The 19,801-nt window shown below is 31.0% G+C and overlaps 5 protein-coding genes across 9 annotated transcripts; 3 read left to right on the top strand and 2 right to left on the bottom strand.

Moving 5' to 3' along the window:
- Positions 1-64: 64 nt before the first annotated feature.
- On the bottom strand, positions 65-2,536 carry LOC124422701 (probable basic-leucine zipper transcription factor P). Its single transcript, XM_046959520.1, has 4 exons — positions 1,971-2,536; positions 981-1,248; positions 424-743; positions 65-361 (listed from the first exon to the last, which is right to left on the bottom strand). The coding sequence occupies exons 1-4, from the start codon at positions 2,202-2,204 to the stop codon at positions 215-217; spliced, it is 969 nt and encodes a 322-aa protein (XP_046815476.1). The 5' UTR covers positions 2,205-2,536; the 3' UTR covers positions 65-214.
- A 137-nt stretch (positions 2,537-2,673) lies between these two features.
- Positions 2,674-5,750, bottom strand: LOC124422700 (transmembrane protein 161B). The gene is made up of 12 exons (XM_046959519.1): positions 5,598-5,750; positions 5,420-5,523; positions 5,151-5,254; positions 4,836-5,091; positions 4,676-4,755; positions 4,385-4,600; positions 4,069-4,185; positions 3,854-3,994; positions 3,609-3,783; positions 3,423-3,519; positions 3,189-3,349; positions 2,674-3,115 (listed from the first exon to the last, which is right to left on the bottom strand). Exons 2-12 carry the CDS (start codon positions 5,420-5,422, stop codon positions 2,996-2,998), a joined length of 1,470 nt encoding a protein of 489 aa, XP_046815475.1. The 5' UTR covers positions 5,423-5,523; positions 5,598-5,750; the 3' UTR covers positions 2,674-2,995.
- A 968-nt stretch (positions 5,751-6,718) lies between these two features.
- On the top strand, positions 6,719-9,377 carry LOC124422705 (astakine-like). 3 transcript variants are annotated; one of them, XM_046959525.1, is made up of 3 exons: positions 6,719-6,875; positions 8,523-8,690; positions 8,773-9,377. In XM_046959525.1, exons 2-3 carry the CDS (start codon positions 8,537-8,539, stop codon positions 8,976-8,978), a joined length of 360 nt encoding a protein of 119 aa, XP_046815481.1. In that variant the 5' UTR covers positions 6,719-6,875; positions 8,523-8,536; the 3' UTR covers positions 8,979-9,377. The 3 variants fall into 3 exon arrangements, with proteins under 3 accessions (XP_046815481.1, XP_046815482.1, XP_046815483.1); XM_046959526.1 differs by having other exon boundaries at positions 6,744-6,885; XM_046959527.1 differs by lacking the exon at positions 6,719-6,875 and adding an exon at positions 8,283-8,442.
- A 336-nt stretch (positions 9,378-9,713) lies between these two features.
- LOC124423194 lies at positions 9,714-12,570 on the top strand. The gene has a single exon (XM_046960688.1). The coding sequence runs from the start codon at positions 10,157-10,159 to the stop codon at positions 11,108-11,110; it is 954 nt and encodes a 317-aa protein (XP_046816644.1). The 5' UTR covers positions 9,714-10,156; the 3' UTR covers positions 11,111-12,570.
- LOC124423193 (cytoplasmic dynein 2 intermediate chain 2-like) lies at positions 12,557-15,251 on the top strand. 3 transcript variants are annotated; one of them, XM_046960686.1, is made up of 10 exons: positions 12,557-12,694; positions 12,781-12,851; positions 12,932-13,016; positions 13,078-13,293; positions 13,357-13,591; positions 13,665-13,866; positions 13,938-14,137; positions 14,234-14,376; positions 14,455-14,657; positions 14,773-15,251. In XM_046960686.1, the coding sequence occupies exons 2-10, from the start codon at positions 12,793-12,795 to the stop codon at positions 14,840-14,842; spliced, it is 1,413 nt and encodes a 470-aa protein (XP_046816642.1). In that variant the 5' UTR covers positions 12,557-12,694; positions 12,781-12,792; the 3' UTR covers positions 14,843-15,251. The 3 variants fall into 3 exon arrangements, with proteins under 3 accessions (XP_046816642.1, XP_046816641.1, XP_046816643.1); XM_046960685.1 differs by lacking the exon at positions 12,557-12,694 and having other exon boundaries at positions 12,707-12,851; XM_046960687.1 differs by lacking the exons at positions 12,557-12,694; positions 14,773-15,251 and having other exon boundaries at positions 12,707-12,851; positions 14,234-14,417; positions 14,498-14,630.
- The last annotated feature ends 4,550 nt before the right edge of the window (positions 15,252-19,801 follow it).

Below are 19,801 nucleotides of genomic sequence, written 5' to 3'. Positions count from 1 at the left end.
GAAAGCACGATCTTTTAGCTACTTTATAATATTTAATTTATCTAAATAAAGCCCATACATATAGTTTTTGTAAATAAAAAATTTGTATGAATTAATTACAAATATTACTATATTTACATCCATAAATAAATACATGCATAATATTAAATAAAATATGACATTTCAAACACTGATTTACTAAGTATATACAAAGGATGATGCCGAATCATGTTCTTTAAAAATCGAATTTGTATCCATTTCCGCTGACCTTGACGTGTGCTACAGAAGGTGCCGACGAATAAGCAACCCCCAATAAGTTTTGCGATTGATGTTGTTGCTGTTGTTGTACATGTTCTTGCTGAAGTTGAATTTGCTCCGGGAGCTACGGAAGATCATTGGTAAAAATGATCATCATCGATTTCTTGAATTTCTTCTAAGAATTACCTGTTGCGTTTGGACCTGTTGCGCTTGAGTTTGAGTTTGAGCTTGAGCTTGAGTTTGAGTTTGCGCTTGCGCCTGAGCTTGCCTGAGAGCAAGAAGCTGTCCCAATTGTCCTTGATAAACGACATTCGGATAATTTTGTACTTGCGCTTGTTGTAATTGTTGCAATTGTTGCAATTGTTGCAATTGTTGAAGATACGCCAATGCAGCTCCCTGATCAAATTGTGCTTGATACGGTAAAGGTGCAGGACCAGAGGCAGAAAGACCTGGGGCTATTGATGCAGTTGCATAACCATGAGAGACAGGTCCAAACGGAAAAAAGCCTGAAATGCAACGTAGAAAGTCTTAACATGTGCGCGTATGAAAATATTCTTGTATGTATTTGGGACGGAGTCGTTAAATCTCTTGTGTAACAAAATGATAGACAAGTACTTATATCGTTCTATATATATACAAAGAACGATATAAGTACTTGTCTATCATTTTGTTACACATAAATATATATTATATGTATTATAAACATGATTTCAAATTTCTATTTTAAGATTTCATATACAAACCCAAACCAGGATTTTTGTAAGCAAGAGCCTGTGCCAGACTCGGCAATACTCTTTGAGCTAATTGAGGATTTCCAATACTCGAACTAAAGGATTGATAAGAGCTCGGACCACCGAAGGAAAATGATGTTTGAGTTAATCCTGGCCTGACAAAACTAAAAGAAGCGTGTTGTTCCGGTCCACCCAAAACGTTTGTAGGCTTTATACCACCTTGCACAGGTGCTTCCATTGCTACCAAGCTGCATAATAAGCTACAGAGTATTGTATATTTCTAAAGAACAAACAAAAGGTAAGAAAAAGAAAATTATTTTTATCAATTAACAGCAGAAAAAGATTCGAAAAAAAAAATAGAAACAAATTTTATCTTAATTAAAATGTTGCATCATTCTGGATTTCTCTTATATTAGAATATATGTATATTTAGCGAATAAATACGTCTATGCGTATATATATAAGACGATATATATAAGACGATAATATTACACATGAAAAAAGGGCATGATATAACACTAATCTAAAATCCATATAATCTCTTCGAATGAACCACCTTTCGTCCATGACACAGATTTAAGGTAAAAAAAAAAAGATGTAACGTAAAAAGTCTGAAGTTTCCGAGCAAGAAATGGTATTTCTTTATTGAATTATTCTTTCTACGTAGGTAACTCAATGAATCATCTGCATGTACGTTTCTATTCTTTTTCATTGTTCATCGACTATCATAGTGATTTCTATTGTCGATAGGGTATACTCGATTGAACAATGAATTGCTTTTACATCGTTCAAGAATCATTGGATATTTCGTAACGAGTCCTTTCTTCACGCACCAAGGTGAACCTCTTTGACCGCGTTTTTTCCTTTCTTTCTTTTTCTTGTTTGTTTCTTTTTTTCCCCTTTTCTTTTCTTTTATTATTCTTTCGTTTTTAAAGAGAGAAAGAAAAGTTTCGTTCTAACGTAAATTTTCAAACGATATAAAATCGATGATATTTCACTCACCCACATCGCGATATCAAAGTTAAAGAAGAAGACGCCGATCTTGACAGTAACAAAAATCGAGACAATATTTGAATGAAAAGTTATATCGTGGGGAGTTATATACCACGGAAGCGGTCGAAATAAAACGTGAGTAGCATTCAAAGTATATAATTTCAAATATACAAAGACACTTTCACCTGGATACCGATATCGAACAATCTGTGAATCGTAATTGATCGATACATGATACTTCATAAATTAATATTCATTATTTCATTTTACATTCATTTTTATATAATTAATAATAATCGACAACGAGAAGAATCAAGAATTCAAATATATTCATTTTTTTTTTTATATGTGTACCATCTAACGTATTTTTATATGTGTATACATTTATACGTATTTGAGTCATCTATAATAAAAATTGGAATCGGTAAAGAAAGTTACTTTCCGTCTACCTAATATAGAATCTACCTCCTCGTCGGACTGTTAATTATAGTCTATCGTTTCTTGAATATTAAGATCGGTCTAGTATCCCTGACATTTTGCATGTAATTATTATATTGTATATGTCTGCTTTTGACGGTAACTATCGCCATCATATTTACATACCAAGTATCTCTCTCTCTCTCCCTCCCTCTCTCTCTCTTCCTTCTCCTTTCCTTCCTCTCTATTCCTCTGTTTTTCTTGAAGGTTTTAGGATAATTTATATTGATGAATATATTCTTTGTATATTTATTTTGGCAAATATTCTGAAAGAAGCATACATATTTCCTACATTTTCGTATTACAGTCGTGTTCTTGTCACTAATAGCGTTCTAACATAGACAATACCCATTACAATTGATCGAAAAACGGTCAATATTATAGATGTATGTATATATATATATCCACTTTTAAGTAAAGGTATTCTCTAAAAACATGTATTTTTATTGAATATGGGATAATTTTCAATGTAATGTATTCATGGCATTAATATGGAAGGTATGATGCGAGGAACGATGCGAATTTGTGTGCTGTAACATTAAATTTTTTAAGGGATTTTACATGGTTATAAAGTATGATTGATAAAACATTCCCATAGCTGTGGTAGCAAACAGCGCAAAGCAAGTCCACCACGTTGCTAATCCTAACAAACCTCTGTATACATCGATAGTAAATATCTGGAGAAAATATAAGAAAACCAATGTTTTTATTTATTACATATCAATGTATATCATTCAAAAAAATATTTACCTGTTTTAATGAACCAAATGTACGTTGAATTTCTTTGGCAGTTCGTGCAACAGTCGTTTTGTTAGCTTCCATGTTGATATTTTGTACAAATTTAGTTGGTTCATCAACTGGACATTCTTCAACCAACGTACCTTTAATAATACCTTCCCATGTATAATTACCTACAAAAAATAATATAAATTAATAAGGAATAATTTCAGTCAAGGAAATATTTATATTTGAATAATATATTACCAAGTGTCTTATACATAAATGTAAAAAATAAACACATAATAATTGGAACAATGAACTGCAATGCTACAACGCACAAGTAATAAAACACAGCTGCAATCTGAAAATTAAATGTGATGTTTACTTTCTAAGTATATATGTATATATATAGATGAATATTATTACTCTAATAATTATCTTTATATTTGCCTTTCTTTGCAATTCAACATTGGTTATCCTGCCTGCTTCTTTTTTCTGACTCTCTAACCTTGATACAGCCAAATTTAAATAGGATTGCAAATACATTGGCATTAAAATTATTTTTAATAAAAGTACAAGAATTATTACTATTAATCTCATGCTTTCGAAAGTTGCAGCAGTCATTCTGAAAATAGAACACAATCAATATCATTATAAAATTTTAATGATAAATATTTGTTCTACGATCAACATACAGTGGGCCATTCATTCCTGTAAAAATTCGAACAGTAAGATAGTCTCTGCTTATTGGTTTAACCCATAGACAAATTAACAGAAGTGGTGAAGCAAAACTTATATTTGCTATTAGCAGCAAAAGTTTTCTATCTTTGTAATATCTGAAAAAAAATTTTTATTCTATATTACATATTTTAAACTATGGTAGATAAATCAAAATAATATTTTGTTATACCTCAATGCATCCCAATGCATTTTTGATACTCTTAAACCTGGGAAAGTGAAAAGAGATACAATAAATCCACACCATAGAGCAAGGAAGAACTTTACAACAATTTTTGATGCAGGACCCCTACAATATAAATTCATTAGATCAAATATGCAGATTCCTCTTGACATGTTTATAAAGATAATATTAAATCACTCATATCAATAAAAAAAATGCAAGCATTTTAAATTACGATTATATGCAACTCAGAAAATGTTTCAAGTTTAATAGTACTATGCAAAAGCAGTATGTCTCCTTGGGCATCCAAATACTACTGGCTTACGTAGAAGAAAGGCCTTGATTGTCTAAAAACAAGGAGGCGCTGTGGTTAAAGCTCGTGTATGCTTTCTCCAGTCCAATCTCAAGAGTTTTTTCATCTATAATTAGCACAATCATAGCTATTAGAAGATATGTAAATCCAGAAACAATGCACGTAGATCTTTCACCAACGCTTTCTTCTCCCTTGAAATATCGTATCCAAAATGAAAGTAATACCTTACTATGATTTATTTAAGAAAGGTAAGCTCATAATATTTTTAAAGATTTTTAACAATTTTAGAGACAAAAAGGATACAATGCAAAGCCCAATACCAACGTGCACCAAAGCATGCTTAAATTGATTTCATTTTTAATTGGATAGAAATAATTATATACCTGTCAAGTATAAAGAAAGAAATCAGAGCCATATCTATTTATTTCTAATATAATAAAAAAAAAAAAAAATAATTACTAACCTCTGTCATTGCATATACGATTGTAGCATAAATAGAAAAATCTAATAACCATTGATATTCCATGTAATACTTTAAATGTATTACATCTAATACCGTAATCTTAGCACTTTTCAATGTAAGATCCAAATTTCTAGGGACATGAAATACATCTCTCACCTTACCATTTTCTACATTTTTACCCTTTTTATGTTTGTCTTTAGGTAAACCAGCAAGGATTCTAAGTTGCTGGTCCGTTGGATGTAAATATCGAACCAATCTGCGAATGCAAAAAAATATCAATGTTCCAAGAAAATTATTTTTTATTTTTGAGCTTACCCGGTGGAACATAACATCCATCTTGCTAATGAAAAATGTGGAGTTAATTTTTGAATGACACTGACCATAATAATAGTAATAGCGAGTTGTGCACCTAACAGAGCCTGCAAATTAACATACAATATATTTTCAGTTACATATACATCGTTTTTATAAATGCAAAGGAATTTGTTTACAATCAGCAATACATAGTAGTTTTTCTTATCAGAAAATGGTGGCTAGCAAATGCAAAAAAAGAAAAGAATATGTAATTATTGCATGAAATTTACCATGTTTATTGTAATAATTCCTAAATATAACTAATTCATAAATTTCACAAGAATGATTGTCTCGTGGCTCGAGTAATGTTTTTATTCGACGAAATAACTAAATCCTGAAAGAACAATGTTGAATTATTTTCAATTTAAAGCCGATAAAGTATATTACACCAGTTTAAATAGCACGCACAGTCAACCAGCTAACTTTATAAATAGTTATAAGCTGATGAACACATAATGCCAAACGCATTGGGTTCTTCGAATGTCATATACGAGGTTATTCCAAATTATATCCTACCTACAGGCAAAAGAGAGAGAAAGAAAAACATTTTAAAATGTCGGTATCGACAGTAGTGACCTCTATTAAGTATCTTAGAAAACATCTATTAAAAAAATCATACTCTATCGATATCCAATTTGAATACGAATTTTATATTCGATCTAGACTGAAATAGATCACCTAGATCTTATTTTTTTAGACATAACATTTATTTTTGGAATGAATTTACGATCACGTATTTTATCGAGTAAGATATAATAGAATGATATTTCCAAAATTATACGTTTAAAAAGAAACGCAACGTATCGTAACTGTTTTTAGCAAAATTGTACTTAAAAATTCTCCAAATTTTAATAGTAATACAATTACGTTCAATGTTTTTTGTCAACACATCTATTAAAACCATTTGCATAATACCCGCAGGCAAATAAATGAGAACTTTGTAATAAACCATACCAATGGTGGTATGAAGATAAAGTAAGCGTTAGAAATGAAATAATCGGGGATGTTGAAACACTTAATAGCTTTGTTATGGATGATTAAATTTACACTTGAACGGTTCAGACTGAATTCCCGAGAAATGAAAAATATTTTACATAAATTTAAAAACAATCAATCGATCATTCTGGTTTAACTGAATAATACGTGGAAATATCTTGGAATTAATGTAGAAATATTATTTTTTTCGTTAGGATAGTATCTCGATGATAAAGGAAGTGAAATAACTCGATATAGCAACATTGATCAAGTTTATCAGATTCTCGTTCGACAGGATTTATGTATAATCGATGATAATTATCATTGAGTTTGAAAATTTCCTCAAAGGTATCAACGATTGTTTTTCTCTTTTCTTTTTAATTTTTCAAATAGATATAACAGAAAAAATAAAGGAATTTTAAAGGAAAAATAAGAAGAAAAAGACGATTGGTCCACGCACGAAATAAAAGGAATCTGTGACGCATTGCGTTTCGATTAATCATTGGATACATTAATATATATGTGTGTTCTCTTATGTATTAGTGTATCTATATGTGCGGGTAAACGTACATCAGAGAATCTCTGGATTCGACGTTTATCGAAGGAAGGAAGCGGAGGAAGAAGAAGAGCCAGTATAAAAACAAGGCTCTCATCAGTTTGCTCGATCACATGTCGACTAGTGTTCAGCCGAGCTTGGACTACGTGTAACAGGTTCGTAAAGGTCCGTTTCCGTTCTTCTCGCGCGAGATCATCGACGAGAATGACTAATACTTACGGAAATGATCTACTATATTGTTTGTGTGCCCTTCGAAAGAGAATACTTCGAACATTTACGACGATTAATCGTAGTATTGATTAATAGAAAGTAGTTTCACTTTTCTCATTATATAAAACATTATCGACATAATTAAACCATTTTTTAATTAACAGAATTAAGATTGCATTTAAGTATTTCTAATTGTCGTATATTTCCGTTTTGTTTGTTTTTTTTTCGTTATTCATTTTTTTCGTGTAAATACATTCTAAAAGCTTATTCAAACGATTTGATTGTAATTTGTTGACGAATTAATCCATATGTACATATATTATGTCATTCCTATTTAGCGATGTACATTTGTTGCACCAAAGTAAAGATCATAATATAGAGATCTCACCTGTCTCACGTTTATAAAATATTTCGAACCGATGGATAATTTTCCTACATCAGATCGTTTACAATCGTACTGCGTAATATCTTCCATAGAATTCGTTATCATTGTACATTTCTTCTTCTAATTTTATCGTTATCCATTTTCTTCATATAAATATATCCTTAAAAGTTATTCGAACGATTCGGTCACAACATAATTTGCTAACGAATTGACATATATGTATATGTATTATATCATTCCTATTTAACAATGTACATTTGTTGCGCCAAGGTAAAGGTCGTAATATGGAAATCTCACCTGGCCAACGTTTATAAAATTCTTCGAACCGATGCATAATTTTCCTACGCAAACACATCAGATCGTTTACAATCGTACTGCGTAACATCTTTCGTGGAATTTGTTATCATTGTACATTTTTTTTTTTTTAATTTTTAAATTGTTTAAATCTTATTATTGTTAAATTCTATATTTCCTCTTGGTTGTGTCAAGTGCATGATAGTAATGATGTAGGCTTTGCGTTGCGTAAGATTTGAAAGTTATGCATTTTTGTCGATGGGATATCTCTCTTCTGAGAAAAGCACGTCCCCGTTCAAGATGTTGGATTTTCCACTCTCATTCGATCGTCTTTCATCGTCTTCTTATTCTTCTTCTATGTTATTATTACAATCCGATTAATAAATGATTTAATAGTTTATTGTTTCAAACAAGCTTTTCTTAACATTTAAATTTTATAGTTGATAAATTGACTCTAAAATTAATTCTTTTCCAACCTTGATCGTAAATATAATTAAATAGTTTTAAAGAAAGAAAAAACCGAATAAAACAAATAAGAGGACGTAGTAAAAGTATTGATGCAAGTGACTTAATATGGTATCGAGGATGATGCCAAACGTCTTATTAATCTGGTTAGACTTGTAAGATCGTCCCATGCGTTTTATAATTTCTTTCTTTTTTCCACAAAATCTAGAGATTAAGAAGAAACCGTAACTGTGAAACTTTTTTAATCCGTAACGAATACGTGGGATAAAAAAGAAATCTGAGAGTTCATTTAACCGTTCAAAGCAAACTGTTTAGAAGATTTCTTCGAAAAATTTTTCTAATAATAAACGAATAGAGCTTTAAAACAGGGGAGTTTGAAAGTGAAATTTTCTTTCGTTATTATTAATTCTTTTTCAGTTTTTTATTTTCCTTCTTTTTTCTCTTACAGAAGACGATCACATAATGTCACTTTCAACTATTTCAACGAGATTTCTTCTTCTTCTTCTCTTGGGACTCGTCTCATCTCTTTTTGCTGCAAGCATCAAACAAAAGGAACCAGCGAATGTTCAATGTCACAATAATAATGAATGTCCTAATGATCATTGCTGTGTCCTAGGTTTATTGCTATTTAATTTTAATTGAATTTGTAATTTTTCTATACTTTTTAATCGCTCTAACAATTTATATTTATTTCATAGGTGGAGGAAGATATACCATACCTCAATGTAGTCCTATGAGAAGGAAAGCTGAAATTTGTCGACCTGGCAATGACCTGCTCAACACGACCCTATATTATCCGAATAACAGCAAGTTATCGATAACTGATGTATATTATATATTATGTCCTTGTGAGGAAGGATTAACCTGCAATCTCGAGGAAGGCGTTTGCATAGGCAACAATTAAAAGCATAAATCGCCCGAATTAAATCGAATAATCTATAAAATATCTATAAACTTTATGATTTATCGATAGCATAATTATTTCTATTATTTTTTTCTTTTGTCTATTTTTTCTCTCTGTACATATATGATTTTTCTTTCTTTGGCATGCTTAGAAAGGTAAAAGAAATGAATAAGATAGCGTTGAAACTTTCAAAGATTAATTATATAAATTTTGTTATGGTAATACAGACCAAAGGTTTTATTTTAAGAAATCATTAGGATTAAGACCAAATATATAATGTAAAAATCGAAAATTAAAACAACATTATGTCCATTCTATTACGCTCTGAAGTAATTTTAAATTTATAATTACCTATAATTGTGATATGTATGTATATAAAATAAATGTGTGTCGACAAAATTATAAGAATATCTATTTGTTCAAAAAAATGTAAGAATATCTATTATTCAAAAAAATAATGAATTAAATTGACCATTTTACATGAATATACATATATAATCTATAATATTAAAAGTTTATTTTTGATTATATATAATACGTTAATTATATGTTTAAATAAAAAGCGTACAAGCATTATAAAAACATTAAAAGTTTTAAACATTTCTAAAAATGCCATCCTGATCATCGGTCGGTAAATTTTTTCCTACAATAATTGAATAAAAGATGACGTTAACGTTTTCTATACTGTGACAACTTTGTCGCGACTGTTACGCCTCCTCCGGCAAGACCCATAACTAATACGCCTCGGCGTCATCAAACGCACACGCGGGAAACCAACCACAAACAAAGTAAAAGACAACAAAGCCCTGAAAACAAAAGAGACGGAAAAGACGCTGGGAACACAAAGAAAATTATACATTCTTTCTAACCATAACTGCTGGAAACCATAGTCTTATTGTACATATTGTATAGGAACATAGCTAAATAAACATATTACAATTGTCACTTGATGTGCAAAGTTTCTTTCTACATAGTGAGTTGTCAATGATAAATCCACAATTGGTGACGCCGACGTGATTTTTGTGCATCAAGAGTTCCTACTGAAAGAAAAACATATCGGCGTCAGCTAACCTGCCTTATCATAAAACACGAGAACATCCTGAACAAACGAATCAAAACAACAACGTACAAGAGACGCCACTAAACACTTCGACATATCGCCTATCTCAACAGCATCAATGACAGGAACAACAGCAGAAAATATTTCTGGTATGCAGAACCTACCTATTTATAATCAACTACTAGTTCTCGACAACATACTGCGTGACAATTATCACTCGATAAGTCAACCCAAATTGATGGCATTCACCAAAACTCGACCGGATCTCTGGTTCATTATGGCTGAAGCTAAATTCACTATTTATGGAATCATCGATGATAAAGTAAAATACCTAACGGTTCTTAAGGCCCTTGACCACGACACGATCGAGCAGATTTCAGATATAATAAGACAGGAGCCAACTACAGATAAGTACAAAACTCTCAAAAACGTGATAATCTCACGACTTTCAGATTATAGACAAAACCAAGTAAAAAAACTTTTATGTGAGACAACGCTTGCAAATAAAACACCTTCTCAGCTTTTGCGACAAATGCGCGAATTGGCTGATGGTTCCGCTGATGATACCATATTGCATCAACTTTGGCTTGAACGAATACCAGCACATATCAAACCGCATCTAATTACTACAAGTAAATTTCCGCTTGATACTATAGCCGAGTTTGCGGACCGTTTTTACGAGCTGATGCCCTATGATCAACAGAATAATCAGGTCATGGCAACTTCTGCACACTATCCTGTATCACCGACTCTTCAGGACATTGACTCAAAGCTCATGGAAATTCAAAAATCTCTTATTACGTGTATGATGGAAATCAATGAGTTAAAATTACAGCAACAAAACACACAACAACAACTACAACAACTCACTTTACTGAAACAACAAAACCAACAACTGCAGGCTCAACAATTTCCGATGCATCATAACCGCAGCAGAACAAGATCACTGACACCTACACGCAATGACATCTGCTATTATCACCAAAGGTTTGGCAGCGAAGCAAAACGCTGCATCTTACCTTGCACATTCGCCTCAACAACCAAACTAACAACAATAAATCAGGAAAACTAATGTCGTTTTCTTCAGTTTGGGGTAGTGCAATACAGCTTTTAAAGTTATTCACAATTTCTTACATTCTAGCGGCAGGACCACATTAAATAATATTTAATTACATTATTATTATTATTATCTAAATTTACGCGAAAAATACATTTGACCTGAAATCCGTAAGGACGCACTTAAATGGTCTAAAGAATATCCTGCTTGTCAAGGAGCAAAAATTCATCGTCACAACAATATCAAGCCAGATCACATAGACATATCTAATGACCGCTTCAATCATATTCATTTGGACATCATTTTTCTATCGAAGGTCAAAGACTACCAATAACTGTTTAACCATTATTGATCGTTTCACCAGAAGATAGCCCGTAGGGGCTATTATAATCTCTGAAGAACATTATAACGGATACCATTGTTACTGCACTATACAAACATTAGATTTGTCATTATGGTACACTAATAAAAATTACAACCAATCAAGAAACTCAATTCGAGTTAGCACTTTTCTAAGCTCTCGCTCAACGCGTGAGAGCAACAAAAACTCGAACGACACCCTACCATCCTCAATCCAATGGAATTGTAGAGAGGATGCACAAGACTCTCAAAGCATGATGATGTGTTCCCCTAAACCATGGACGGAGATTTTACCTACAGTATTATTAGGTTTAAGAACCAGCTTTAAACCTAACATCCAAGCCATCCCAGCTGACATGCTATATGGTATTTGTTTATGTGTACCAAGCGAATTCTTCGTCACTGCTGAACAAATCTTCTTGGAGAAACACAGAGAATTCATACGTAGACTTAGACCTACATTGACTGCTCAACACAACAAAGCCAGAATTTTTATTCTAAAAGATCTTGACACCCGTTTTTATATATTCCTACGCAATGATCATGTGAAAGCTCCATTATAAACACCACCGTACATTGGTCCATCTAAGGTTATAGACCGGATAAGTGACCGGATATTGAAAATTAACATCAACGAAAAAGAGAAAAACATTTCAATAGATAGATTGAAGCCTGCATACATCAGCAAGACCGACAATGATTAACCAGACTCTTCAACATATCAACAAAACCCAATCACATTACTGGAGTTCCATTGCAGATAAACCTTAAACGAACTTACACACGTAAAATTAATTTCAAATTTCCCGCAGAAACTCATTCAGGGAGGAGAAATGGCTGTAGCGACTTCGTCGCGACTGTTATGCCTCTTCTGGCAAAACATATAACTAACACGTCTCGGCGCTACCAAACACACACGCGGGAAACCAACCAAATAAAGTAAAAAACAAAGACCCCAAAAACAAAGGAAACGAAAAAGACGGCAGGAACACAAAAAAATCATACATTCTTTCTTCGAGATCATTTAGAAGCAACAACCATAGCTGCTGGAAGTCATAGTCTGATTGTAGCTACTGTATACCGAACATAGCTAAATAAACATATCACAATTGTTACTTGATGTGCAAAGTTTCTTTCTACATAGTGGGTTGTCAACGATAAACCCACAATACCACTGGTCAATAAAGTATACAGTAAAATTACAAATTGTAGTCAAAATAACAATTAAAATTAACTGAAGTAATTATTACATATTTTGTGTGTATAATAAGATTATTGATTTTTTTCCCTTTAAAGATTTCTTATGCGATAACATTTTTAACTAGATTAGAAGCATAATGTTCAGAAATAAATCGTTTGACGCTGTAGGTTTTGAATCTCAAGTATCAGTTGCAAAGTGAGTCGTAATGTTCCTAAATATTAATTTAATGATAGATTTTAATTACTATCTATAATAAGGTAACTATTTATTTTTAGACCAGAGGTATCTGAAAATGTACAGACCACAGAAATCGTATATTCTTCAAATCAAGTTCAAACTACAGAAAGAAAAAATGCAGAAGTAAATATCTCCATTGTATATCTATAAAAATTTAATTCTACATATAAAATATATTTCACAGACTCAAACTGTACAAGAACAGACAAAGACGCCTAACATTGATTATAATAAATTAGCAAATTTTTTAAAAAGAGTTACACCAAGTGTATTAGAAGCCTTGGATGAAATTCACAATACCAATGCTTTTGAAAATTACGATACTGAAACAACAAAGAGTACATCTATTAATTTGCAACTGTTAAAAAGATTAAACACTGTAGAGGAATCAGATAAACAGGTATTAACATAGTTTTATTATAATAATAAATAGTAAAATATTTTTTATTATATATCATTGCAGACAAAAATAAGTGATTTATCATGGAGTATCGCAGGTGGAACATTAGTTGTATCTCATAGCGTTGTATACCATGAAACTTGGTGTGATCATCTTTCAAAAATACAATTGTACAGTCTATCGAGAGAAGACAAGCTTTCAGATATTTCTAACAAAACTTTGGAAGTAAATTCTTGCGTTACAGTATTGTCTTATCATCCCGAGGAACCTTCAATTTTAGCAGCAGGCTTATTTAATGGTAATAGTTCATGTATTATATTTTATTCCATTTATTTTAAAGATAACATTCCAATTTTTATTTATTATTGTAGGAGATGTATTAGTTTGGAATCTTAGAAATGATGATTCAGTCACGCCAATACAAGTTTATTCTCATGGTGACACTGTCTCTCAAATATATTGGAAACCAAGAACAGTAAATGATGTATCTATTTTAGTGAGCTCGAGTAAAGACGGATATATCATAGTTAACAAATTAATGGCTAATTTTACGACGACTCGTTTACACAAAAGGTATTAATTCTTCAAACATTTTTTATCCTATCATCAGTTTCTGTTCCCTGTAGAATTCTTTTTCCCTTTAGATTCAAAATAATAAAAGAACATAATCCAATAGAGAATTCACGACCACGAAGCGCAGGTGGCACACGCGAACGTGCAGTAGAAGCTGGATTATGTATTACCAGCTTTGATTTTTCATGGAAAGATTCTAATATTTTTATTGTAGGAACATTATGTGGTGGAATATATAAATGTTCTCTCGATCGCATGTCTTTTATTGAAGGTCCATGATAAATTTATATTTATATTTTAACATTCTTTGAATAACATTATTATCAAATCTTTTAATGATATAATTTAACATTATTAATATTTATAGGAGACGAAAGTCTTTCAGATCCAGTAATAGATGAGTATGACAGACACGAAGGAAGTATAACGTGTGTTAAATGTTCGCCAAATCGTAATTTATTCGTTACTTGTGGGACTTATAAAGACATTCGTATATACGATTTGGATCAGGTAAACTTCCAACAGATAAAATTTCAAGAACAACTGTAAAGGTAGATTTAAGTATTCATTGATTTCTCTTTTACATAGAATGTTAGTCAACAATCAATTTCGTTGGAAAATACCGTTATAGGTTTAACGTGGATAATAGGAAATCCGGATATATTTGCAACGTTCGGTGCTGGCAATGTAATTAAATTTTATAATGTAACCAATGGTAAAGCTGTGACAAACATAAAAGTTGAAGTAATTAGCGAAGCGAGTATCAGTAATATATCTCTCAATTCTAAAAGGTATATTCTATTGAGTGTCTTAAATCGGATAGTAGACAGATAGACAATTAAATATGAATTTTAACTGTATTTTTATGATCTATCCTTAAAATTTTACTTTTACTTTCTATTTCAGAGACATCTTAGGTATTGGTGACGTACAGGGACATTTAGAAATTTGGAAAGTTCCTCGGCAATTGTTCTGAGATAATATTTATTCGTTCATTTTCAACTACAAAACAATTTGTTATTTTTCGTCTCATATTTATCACACATATATATATATATATATATTTGTTTAATTGTAATTCTTCAATAATTAAAATTTACTATAAATTGAATATAATAAAATAAAATATTTATCCATATTCGAACGATATAATATAATGTTTTGAAACTTAATATTTTGTGCAACAGACTTTAATATATTAGTAATTTCAAATAAAATGTTTAAAATAAAAGCGAACGATAGGAGAAAAAAATTTGCGATAATGCATCATTTATCCATCATTGTGGATTAAAAGTATCGATAATACTCAATTGCTGCACGATAACAAACGATTAAATGTTTTAATTAACATTATATTTCATAAATAAATTACAATCGATCAAAAATGCACTTTACGTCATTTATATACATTAAATCGACCATGAATAAAATGAAAAAATTATTATAAAAATAGGAACTGCAAATCAACAAACATCAATGATCTTTCATCAAGTTTTTGGCAACTCGCCAAACGCCGGCTTCCTTCTTGAGTCTCTGCTGTGAAAATAATGATATACATATATAGATGAAGATACATACGCACACATAACATATTCGGATATATTGCCAATTAAAATTCATTGTAAATATTTTTCATGAAACACGTAAAATTTATTTAGTAGGATGAATTTCTATAAAATGAATATTTACATTTTTAGTAAATAAACGTCAACGATTGAAATGTGTAAATTATTGCACCAACATTGGTGACGATGACAAACGTAAATAAAAGACACTATTCGAGAAAGATGATTTATCATATTTCATCATCGCTGTACTATACATATTTTCATACGTAGTCAAATATAAAAAAAAACTAATCTATCTTCCTTTGTTTTTTTCACAGTACGAATATAAATAATTAAAAGATAAATTTACGAACAAATGAAATAATAATAAATAAAATTGATTTAGATTTATTTTAAATCTTAAAAAAGTTCGATTGCCGTGTAAGCAAGTATAAAATGAAGAGAAATTATCACGAAAGAAATAAAGAGTAAATAAATATATGTAGTAAAAATATATTTCTTTTGTTTGTGTTGTGTGTGTTATCTTCAATATATTACCTTAATATTTATGTATATTTCCTTTTATTTCAGTAACATATACATCGATATAACATAAACAAGGCTCATATTATCTTTGTTTTATAATCTTCCTAGTCTAACGTAGATACTTAACATTGTCGAAGATTCTTGTTTATAATACGTTATTGTGTTATGTTATTGCGTCTTCTAGACGCAAATAACTGATAAGCTTGACAAATCTATTAGTTTGATTTGTTAAAATTACTTATTGTGTTCTTCAATGACATTGCTTGTTGATATCTTGTGCGATTAAATGTGTTATCTGTTTCCGCAAAATAAAGTTTTACTGAAGAGATAATAATATTCTACATGGTATTTTAAAATGAGTCATCGAAAAAATATTTTAATCAATGCAACGTGAAACTAAGTTAAATTTGTTTACATATATATATTTAGTGTATCTTTTATTTCAGGAACATATACATACGTACGTACACATATATACAAACCATAAACACCAACAAAGGCCCATGCCACCTTTGTTATATCTCCCTTGTTGGACATAGGCATTTTGAACATAGGATTTTTTTCGAGGACTTCTTTTTATTTATTTTTTTTTTTATTTTTCTTTGCAAAATACATAGACGTTTGTAATGTTATTCAGTCTTTAACAATGCTAATATGTATCTGATAAAAATAAAGAGTCTCTTTTACAAACTTAAACGAATTTTTACGAATTACCTATTGTATAATTCACTGATGTTGATTGTAAGTTACCTCGCGCGATTAAACAAGTTCTTTTATCTGTTTCTACAAAATTAAATTGTAGGAAGGAGATATGATATTAGTCGATGTTTCGAAATGAGTCATCGAAAAATATTTCTATGTCACTGTGACGTCAATCCGATTGAAATATGAATAATAGTTTTGAAAGAGAATGATATACGATTATCTTCATTCTCGAATGATCGTATTTTCGATGAAAAATCAAAAGATAACTTAACATCAAGAACATATCGAATTATTTATATTATTTAAAAATAAAAAATATATTATTTTAACAAATATAAAGTAAATTAAAAAAACTTTGATATATATATATATATATATATATATATATATATATAAGATATAGTCAAGAACAATTTCGTAAATATGATTTTTACCAAATCTAATACGTACCATGTTCTAGAGACATCTATTGGTAATCTTTTCCCATTTGACCTTGATAATATGACAACTCAAATTTCGAATCCTCTCAGCTGTGTTAATAAGTTAGAACATAATATATCCGTCCTGTTAGAACAATATTATTATACAGTTAAAACAAATTTTAAAAATTACATTAAAAGGACAACAAAATTCATTTAACGAACTTATGAAAGTTATATTTCAAATGCGACCTTATAAAGCGACCTTAATTGCTTACCTTATAAAAGGACCCATTTTTCTATGTTAATGAAGATACTTATCCTTGTAATAACTTTTATTTTCGTTTTCCGGTTTTTCCAGCCATTAGAAAAGTAAAAGTTAGTACCGAAAAGGAATTTTCTTTCTTCTATTCTAAGTTCTGAAATTATAATTCTTAAGATATCTTAAACATCCTTTTTTTTGTCCTAAAAAGGACAGATTTTTAAGGACCTTTTCCCTGTATAAATATATTTATTGTCTTGAAAAGGACATAATCTTCATTCTTCTTTGGATTATGGAATGTGAACCGTAAACTCGTACCTTTGCGTTTATTGATCATTTGCGGGCCCTAAAAAGGGCCCTAAAGAAATATAGAGGGATTCATAATATAGAATGGTTGTGAACATCAAAATGGGATATATATATATATATATATTAGGAAAAGGACATAAAAACGAAATTATTTTTTGTAGAAATATGTTAGACGGTCAAAGATAATTTTAGGAGATCTTTGATCGTTAAGGACGGACAGAGTTTTTGTGTTGTTAGGGAAAGCAGGTAAATGGGATAATAGAAAGGGGGGAAAGAGGGATATAGAATAGAATTGAACAAAAATGAAATGGATGAAACTATGATATTGGGAAAGGAATGAAAAAGCTCCTTCTTTTCTTCTTCTATTTCTTCTACTAGGTTTTTTTTCTTATCCTTTCTCTGCATTCTTCTTTAAAACTTCTTCTTCTCCGTAAACTTGCGCAGCAGGCATACATCCAAAAAGGGAAAAATATTATTTACTTCGTCGTCGTGTTATAGTAGAACGACACGACGATTCGAAAAGCCGATCGTTGTCGTCGCCTTGCTTTTACGAACTTTCTCTTTTCTCCGTCTTTCTCTCACTCTCTAATCTCCAAAGCCTCGAAAGATATTCTCCCACGTCTCTTTATTTCTTTCATTCTCCCAATCCGTACTACTGCGTTGTTGTTGGTTGCTGTTGTTGTTCCTGCTGTTTGCTTTGCTTCTTCGATCTATCAATGTATCCTCTAGCTATCTTATCTATCTATCTATATCTATCTCATCTCGAACAGCGTGACTCACGAACAAGAAACGTTGTTAAAGTTATGTATATAAAGGCTAGATAAAAATTCTTGCCTTTTGATTTCTTCTTTGTTTTACGATACAACACAACACAACACATCACAGAACGCTTTTACGAAGGAGACGTAACTCTTAAACCATCAGCAACATCGAACGATGATATATATATATATATATGTGTGTATGTGTATATATATATATTTGAAATTTGTCACGTCACTTTCTTTGTCTTTCACGTGATTAATAATTTCGCCAAATTCGAATATTTGGAATTATTCATTTTTATGGAGAAACCATTCGAGCATACACATTTTTATCTGTATCTTATCTTTTGCTTTGTATTGTAATATACTCAACGACAACTCCTATCATTTTTTTTTCTTCCTCTCTTTCTCTTTCTCCCTTTTCTCTCTACGTTCTTTATCTCTTCTCTTAAAATTGCACTCCATCGTTTCTCCTCATTCTCTCCCTCTCTCTCACGCACGATTTTTCAATCTTTACTTTTCCAATCATACTATCTTCATTCTCTCTCTCTCTCTCTCTTTCTCGTTCTCCTCTGTTTTTGATTGTATCCTTACACTTACAGCTTTTTTTGGACGCTTTTTGTTATACTCAAAAAGACATTTTCTTAATTTTCTATCATCTTCAAAAATCCTCTGGGATTCAGACTCTCATCATCATCATCGCATTTATCTATTCTCCATGTTTTTATCTTAACATTTTCCTTTCTCTCTCTCTCTCTCTCTCTCTGTTTTTTTTTTTTTTTCTTTAAAAACCCGATATACGTAATAAACATATCAGTTCATATATGCATTAATACATATATCGTACATTCCATTAAAAAACATGGACGAAGAGCTCGGCGGAGAGCTTTTTTTATATATGTTTGCTACTCCGCTTTTCCTGGACTGGACTGGACTGATCTCTCTCTCTCTCTCTCTCTCTCTCTCTCTCTCTCTCTCTCTCTCTCTCTCTCTCTCTCTCTCTCTCTCTATCTCTCTCTTTCTACTTTTACATTCTTACTCTTCTTCTCCTGGCGATGATACAGATCTTCTCTCCGGTGTGTCCAGAAAAGATCCATTCGCTTTTATTCCTAATACTAATTCAGAATCTCATCTTCCTTCTTCTTCTTTTTCTTCTTTTTCTTCTTCTATCATACATTTTAACAGAATTAAAAGAATCTCTTCCCTCGAAAAAAGATAATCATCATTTCGATGACGATTCAAAGTTCTTCTCGTTTTTCATCCTTCAGTCATTACTTTCATCCTCGTTTCCTCTTTTATTAATTATTTTCCCTCATAAAAAAGAGGACAAAACGAATGAACGGGAACGAAAATTCTTTTGAATGAAAAAACAACTTCTCTTAT

This window comes from Vespa crabro, chromosome 3 (genome assembly GCF_910589235.1).
Source record: "Vespa crabro chromosome 3, iyVesCrab1.2, whole genome shotgun sequence".
Lineage (NCBI taxonomy): Eukaryota > Metazoa > Arthropoda > Insecta > Hymenoptera > Vespidae > Vespa > Vespa crabro.
Note: the sequence above shows the minus strand (reverse complement) of the source record. Positions and strands in the feature narration are given on the sequence as shown.

What these genes read in the sequence shown, in the direction of transcription:
- LOC124422701 (XM_046959520.1), bottom strand. Translation starts at nt 2,204, where the DNA reads ATGAAGTATCATGTATCGATCAATTACGATTCACAGATTGTTCGATAT. An exon ending in TTACAAAAATCCTGGTTTGG is followed by an intron (nt 744 to 980) that starts GTTTGTATATGA and finishes GTTGCATTTCAG; the next exon opens with GCTTTTTTCCGTTTGGACCT. An exon ending in AACAGGTCCAAACGCAACAG is followed by an intron (nt 362 to 423) that starts GTAATTCTTAGA and finishes GATCTTCCGTAG; the next exon opens with CTCCCGGAGCAAATTCAACT.
- LOC124422700 (XM_046959519.1), bottom strand. An exon ending in TGGATGTTATGTTCCACCGG is followed by an intron (nt 5,092 to 5,150) that starts GTAAGCTCAAAA and finishes TTGCATTCGCAG; the next exon opens with ATTGGTTCGATATTTACATC. An exon ending in ATGCATTGGGATGCATTGAG is followed by an intron (nt 3,995 to 4,068) that starts GTATAACAAAAT and finishes ATTTTTTTTCAG; the next exon opens with ATATTACAAAGATAGAAAAC.
- LOC124422705 (XM_046959525.1), top strand. Translation starts at nt 8,537, where the DNA reads ATGTCACTTTCAACTATTTCAACGAGATTTCTTCTTCTTCTTCTCTTG. An exon ending in TGATCATTGCTGTGTCCTAG is followed by an intron (nt 8,691 to 8,772) that starts GTTTATTGCTAT and finishes TTTATTTCATAG; the next exon opens with GTGGAGGAAGATATACCATA.
- LOC124423194 (XM_046960688.1), top strand. Translation starts at nt 10,157, where the DNA reads ATGACAGGAACAACAGCAGAAAATATTTCTGGTATGCAGAACCTACCT.
- LOC124423193 (XM_046960686.1), top strand. Translation starts at nt 12,793, where the DNA reads ATGTTCAGAAATAAATCGTTTGACGCTGTAGGTTTTGAATCTCAAGTA. An exon ending in AGCAGCAGGCTTATTTAATG is followed by an intron (nt 13,592 to 13,664) that starts GTAATAGTTCAT and finishes TTATTATTGTAG; the next exon opens with GAGATGTATTAGTTTGGAAT. An exon ending in TCGCATGTCTTTTATTGAAG is followed by an intron (nt 14,138 to 14,233) that starts GTCCATGATAAA and finishes TAATATTTATAG; the next exon opens with GAGACGAAAGTCTTTCAGAT.